The sequence below is a fragment of the Peromyscus californicus genome, unplaced genomic scaffold (assembly GCF_007827085.1).
Source record: "Peromyscus californicus insignis strain IS unplaced genomic scaffold, ASM782708v3 Scaffold_18__1_contigs__length_77618521, whole genome shotgun sequence".
NCBI classification, from domain to species: Eukaryota; Metazoa; Chordata; class Mammalia; order Rodentia; family Cricetidae; genus Peromyscus; species Peromyscus californicus.
Window position 1 is genome coordinate 42,701,990 of NW_026294480.1, and position 6,256 is coordinate 42,708,245.

At 42.4% G+C, this 6,256-nt stretch overlaps 1 protein-coding gene across 2 annotated transcripts; it reads right to left on the reverse strand.

The window, feature by feature from the left end:
* Positions 1 to 1,724: 1,724 nt before the first annotated feature.
* On the reverse strand, positions 1,725 to 5,554 carry Gpx8 (glutathione peroxidase 8 (putative)). 2 transcript variants are annotated; one of them, XM_052742821.1, is made up of 3 exons: positions 5,091 to 5,533; positions 4,362 to 4,623; positions 1,725 to 2,291 (listed from the first exon to the last, which is right to left on the reverse strand). In XM_052742821.1, the coding sequence occupies exons 1-3, from the start codon at positions 5,292 to 5,294 to the stop codon at positions 2,128 to 2,130; spliced, it is 630 nt and encodes a 209-aa protein (XP_052598781.1). In that variant the 5' UTR covers positions 5,295 to 5,533; the 3' UTR covers positions 1,725 to 2,127. The 2 variants fall into 2 exon arrangements, with proteins under 2 accessions (XP_052598781.1, XP_052598782.1); XM_052742822.1 differs by lacking the exon at positions 4,362 to 4,623 and having other exon boundaries at positions 5,091 to 5,554.
* Between the last annotated feature and the right edge of the window lie 702 nt (positions 5,555 to 6,256).

The following is a 6,256-nucleotide window of genomic DNA, read 5'->3' on the forward strand; positions in this document are numbered from 1 at the left end:
TTCAGAGCCTTACAAGCCTGCCCTGCCTTCCACAGTGCAAAGGGAGACTGGCCATTGTTGAGGTCATGGCTTGGGTTAGGCAACCAGACCTGGAGACACTCGAGGGAAGAAGCTCGCTATTTTGGAGAGAAGCGGAGACTTGAGGACCATGAAATCACACCCACTGGGGCAGTCAGGGTCTCTCTCTATTCAGCTCTGTGACCATCCACCTGGCAGTGTGGGGTCCACATTGCCTGTGTGCTGCTGGCCCACTCAGTTCTGCTCACACGCCTGATGTGAGCATGCGCAGCAAATGTCTTGTGCTTTTGGTGCTCCGGGAAGTCACAAGTTGGAGTATATAGCAACAGTGCCTGGGAAGCAACACTTGGAGGGGTAGACCCTGGTCACAATTGTCCCTAGAGACCCGGAATTTAGATTGCTAATAGGCTGTTGGGGTAAAATTACAAAAGACAGGTAGACTTCAATGGCTTCTTTTTCGCTGATAATCCAGGTTAATTCCAGTTACTTCCCTGGTGAGTATGCCATTTGACAGAATTAGGAGGGCCGTTTTGTTCCATTTGGGGGCTGACGTTTACAGTAGTTAGTGACTTACCAGAAGTCACACAGCTGGTGAGATATCCCCAGGTTTGCCAGCACACAAATCTGGCATTCCCAAGGCTATCCTGGCAAGACTTGCCACCTGTAATGGGGAGCACATTCCCATCTGGTCCAGAGAGCTCACTTAACACACACCAGCAGCTGTGTGGCTGGAAATACACTTTAAGCAGAAGACGTCACAGGGAATGTGTGTTGTTTCTCTGAGACTTAGTATAGTGTGGTGGCATTACTGAACTCCCCACGAAGATACCTTCACTTGTCTGCATCGGGTCTAAGCAGAGTCAACCACAGGCCACTTACATTGGCCCTTCCTCCATTGCCAAACTGTAAAGGGCTGGATTCACACACGTGAATGCCAGTCCTCAGTGTAATTCTTTTACGCAATGACAAGGCATTTCCTGGGTAGTAATCTACCTCACCAGCTGGGAGGTCACTTCGTTAGTCACAAGGCTGACAACACATAAAGATCACGGCTATGGGAGAAAAAGGTGCAAACATCTGACAAAAAGGTCCAGGTTTTAGAATTTGAGGACTTATGGTATTGCAATTACCACCTTTGCATTGGAGTTTTGACTCTCTGAAGGTGGTGTTCATGGTTTTGAGTATCAGAGTGACACAGAATTGAATTCTCCCAAATGGCTAATTTAGTCTATTAGCAGCCAAAATCGACCTGTAAGAAGTCAAGTGAAATGATCATATACTGCGTCCTTTTCCCTATACTTGGCAGTTTTTACTCAAAATTAAAGGCTAACCTCAATTCTAATGTCCTAATTATGTAATACAAATTGATCCTAGAAAAATCACATGGAGGGGCTGAAAATGATGCTGTTTTCATATCATTTAGAAGTGATAATTTGGCCAGATTCAATAAAACATTTAAACCTATATTAAAGAAACACCAAATAAAAACTCTATGTGAAACAAACACATGTAATGATTTGAAAGTCTGCACTTTGCAGGGCTGAGTGGCTCACACCTGTAATCCTAGCACTCAGGAGGCAGAGGCAGGCAGATCTTTGAGTACGAGGCCAGCCTGATCTACAGAGTGAGTTCCAGGACAGCCAGAGCTACACAGAGAAACCCTGTGTCGAAAAACAAACCAAAAAACTGCTTTATATTTTGCAACATCCATTTTTATCTTTTATTACATCTGTGTAGCCACTTGGAGTTAGTTACTTCAAAACTGTCACCCACACAGTGTTCTTCATTTCACATAGTGACCTTGGGCATTAGTTTTCCCGTAACGGTCAACCCTAGAGAAAGTTACAACAGGAAACTGAAGCACATTGGTGACTAAGCTTTCTAAATTTTTCCTTCTGGTCAGATGAAGTAATAGACTTCATCATGATTCTTTGGCTACCCCCACTTTTTTCCCTCTTTGGGTAACATTTTTATTTTGGGGACATCCATTGCACCTGAGTAGTGAGATGGCCTTAAAAAATCTTTTAGTACCATATTTGTCAAAATCTAAACAGAGGCGGAATCCTCCAGGGTCATTCCTGTCCAGTTGTGCTGGGCTGGCTAACGTCTTCATAGGTCCTCTTTCTTTTTAAGAATCATTTGCCCAATCATTTGTGACACGTGAGGTCTGATGGCTTCAAGAGGTTCTTCTGGTCTCCAGAACTTCACAACTTGTCCTTCGGGGTTGACCAGATACTTCCAAAAGTTCCACATTGGCTCCTTCTTGGAAGAATCTAAAATGTTCAGAATATATTTTCATAGGCATGAGTTTATTCTTTGTCAAGGTTTTCAGTTTCATTACATCTGCATAAGTGACAATATTAGAATCAGAATCTAGGACTGTCATACTATTAAGAACAAAATAAAACACCCCCAAAAAGTAGAGCTCAAGGCCTCAGTAACCAGACTTCAACATTCTTGACTTCACAGATGGCTGTACTGATCTAGAGTCAGACATGAAACCAAGTTATGTATTTAGATTTCTTGACCTAAACATTTTCTTTCTTTCTTTCTTTTTTTTTTGTTTTGCTTTGTAGCCTAAGCTGGACTTGAACTTGTGACCCTTCTGACTCAGCCTCTTGGGTCCTGGGACTAACAGGTGGGTGAATGCCACCAGGCCCAGTAAGACCCAACAAGTTTAATATTTAGTTCTTAATGTTTGTGTTGCCCAGGCTGGCCTGAAATTCACTACATAGCTTAGGCTAACTTTGAACTCACTACAAAGAAAAAGCTGACATTGAACTCTTAATCCTCCAAGCCTCCACCTTCCCAGGACTGGGATTATAGGTGTTTGCCACCCTAGCCAGTCTGTTCTCAACATTTTAAAATATAAAATATTCTAAACATCTTTGGCAATAGGAAGTTGTACAAACTGAATTTTCACATTTAATATAATAATGTTTCAAATATTGTTAATGATTATATAGCTGGAAATGGCCAAGGATTTGAAATGATCACATTTCAAATTTGAGAAATTATGATATTCTTTTGATTAATCTTAATTTATGTAATAAATGTGGATTTTTTTCATTTATGTCATTCTGGATCTGTGTCCCTAATATTGATGAGTATGAGAGAAAGATATAGTAAGTAGGGTTTGGAGAGATGGTTCATTGGTTAAGAGTGAGTACTGGTCTTGCAGCGGACCCCGGTTCGATTCCCAGCATCCACATGGTGACTCACAACTGTGGGACTCCAGGTGATTTGATGCCCTCTTCTGGCCTCCCTGGGCACCAAACACACATGTACAGAAACAGACATGCAGGGAAAACACTCATGTCCATAAAAACAAATGTATCTCTTAGAAAAGACACAGCAACTAAAACCAAAATCAAGTCCTCACTCTGTGCCTAGTTCCGTGTTCAAATGGGTTCAGTAAGGTCAGTGCTCCTGGCATCCCCAAGAGATGGGCATTACTATCGTCAACATTTTGCATATGGAGGCCTGAACTTGAGACTGTGTAGCCAGTCAGTGGGAGAGGCAGAGTTGCTACCTGCACCTCCGGGTTCTCTTACCTCCCTGTCTAATAAGTTCAGGCGACCTCACACACTGGTGCCTTTTTGGTTATGGGAGGTGAGTTGGGTTTCACAAGGTGTTTTTTTTTTCTCTCTCTTTAGATTATATTCGGATGTTTAGCTCAAGGACTCCTACTCTGACTTTTCTTCAGTATACCCCTTAACGAAAAGCCACGGGTTCCTGTTCATTGCATTATGCGTGCTTTAAATAGATGTCTATGGCTAGCTTAATTATGGAGGAAGCCTCACATGACTGACTTCTGAAAATAAGCAAGTTATTTTGCTTTGAATTTCAGCAAACCCCCAGTAAACTGACAGGTCAACCTTGAGGATAATGTCTCCAATAAAAAGGCCACCATAAAACTAAACATGAAGAAATACCCAATTAATGATGCTTGGCCACAGATATTCATGAAGCTTTGGTAAGGGGTGGGGATACTGCCCCAAAGGCTACATAGATGATGGGAGAGCTGAAATACTTAGGGAAAGAAGTTCGTGGACATGCCTCACATACAGTCTTCAACACCATGATCATAAGGAATAAAAACATATCAAGGTAGAGTTCTTTACCATGTAAGAAGTCAAAACACTTATTTCAGGGATGTATAACTTCTAGAAAGTTGCAAAGGATGAGATTCTGAATCTTTGACAGTTTTACGACATTTTTTCCAGTAAAATATTTTAATTGAAATAGGAACTATGGTCCTATCTGTGTCTTTTCTATATCATGTATATATAACATATGAAATGAAAAGGAATGAACAACATTGAGGCAGGATAGATATTTACCAACAAGAAATCTAAACGCAGGTTCTGCTTCGGGCCCTAAAATCTTAATCTTGTGGAAGATGGGGAATGTGACTCCGTAGGTTTTTCTTGCAAAAGATTCTACCTCCTTGCTGGACCTGGGCTCCGATTCTCCAAACTGATTGCATGGGAAAGCCAGGACGCTGAAGTGATAGGGTCCAAACTCCTTGTGCAGCTCCTTGAGCGTCCAGTAACTTTTGTCGGTGTACCGGCAGTCACTAGCCACGTTTACAACTAGGGAAGCCTCCCGGAAAAAGAAAAAAACCCCACCGGAAAGAGAAGCAAGAGATTAAAAAAAAATCCTTCAGGCAGTTAAAATCCTAAACCACTTTGGAAGAATACAACCTCTGATAGATTCCGTCTTTTTAGACAGATCCAACTTTATTAAAAGCCATAACCCAGATGAATGGGCTAAGACTCTTGACAGAGTTCTTGTTAGATTACTTAACTAACACTCTTATTAGCGGATCTCACCACAGCCACACAGCATCTTCTAGATCACAGCATCAGGTCCGCACAAAAGGGAAAGCAGCTTTGGAGAAACACAGTCGCTTAGCGGGTTGGAAGTTAAAGGCTCTCAGAACTCTGATAAGGACCTCTAACGACATTGCTTTGAAGACAACATTCCAACGTACGACTGTAACGAGCCCTCTACCGTGAGAAGAAGTATCAAGGCCGAGGAACAACAGAAATAAAAATCCCAAGACTTACTTTGCCTTTGAACTTTTCCAGAGACACGATCCTTCCTTTGGCATCCTTCACTTCAAAGGAATAGAAACTGTTGACTCTCGGTTTCAGGAATCTTAATTGCAGGAGAAAAAGCATCACGGTGCACAGAACCATAGACAGCAGGACTGCAAATACCTTGGCTTTGGACCCGGAGCATTTCAGTGGGTAGGCAGCGAAGGGCTCCATTTTGGGTGATTCCCGGAGTCTCAGCAGGCTGGAATTCAAGGAGGGGCTGAAACTTGAAACCCGCGGAGCTGCACGGAGAACCGGAAGGGCTCGCAGTCCCCCTACCCCGGCCGCTAAATAACCGGAGGACCCTTCCCAGAAGAATCAAATGAAGTCAGAAACGCGGCAACATTTCAACATGTTTGTAATGTGGTTGCAATTTAACAATTTTTGGTTAGAAAAATTGGCATCCGTTTAGTGGATTCCTTACGCTAAGTAAACGTTCCACCAGCAGGTGGTGCTCTTGTAACTTGGAAATGAGTGCTTGTGGTGTGTTCACGGCTTCCAGTGTGTTCCGGGAGCCATGGATTGGTGGAGAGGACTGAAAACACCCAGGGATGTTTAGACTGTAGATTAATGCGGTCTGTTAATATGACGTGTGACTACAAAGAACTTAAAGGCTTGTGTATTTATTAACCGTATTATATGAAGATGAGGAATTTTCAATAGAGCAATGAAGATCTGAAAAGGCCATTGTATTTATTCTGACTTCATCTAGTGAAGGCAATCAGAAGCCAGGTCTTCCACAAGACCAAGTGCCCTTAACTGCTGAGCAAACTCTCCACTCTCCTGGCCCTCAGACAGCCTTTGTAGTCGGTCTTTCTTGTTGGACCTTTTTTGGACCTCTAGCCCCCAAATAATGACACGGAGACTTATTATTAATTAGAAGCCAGGAGAATACAGCAAAAATAGAAAGTCATAATGGCAAAAGTTAATCCTTTCTCGATCAGAAACTATAGCAGCTTTTTTCTTCATAGTTTTCTCATCATCATTGGCAAGATATATATTTTATAATGTAACCACACACATGCACACACACACACACACACACAGGCACACACATAGACATGCACACACAGGCACACATTATACAGGCACACACACATACACAGGTACACACACTTATGAACACTCAGGCACAC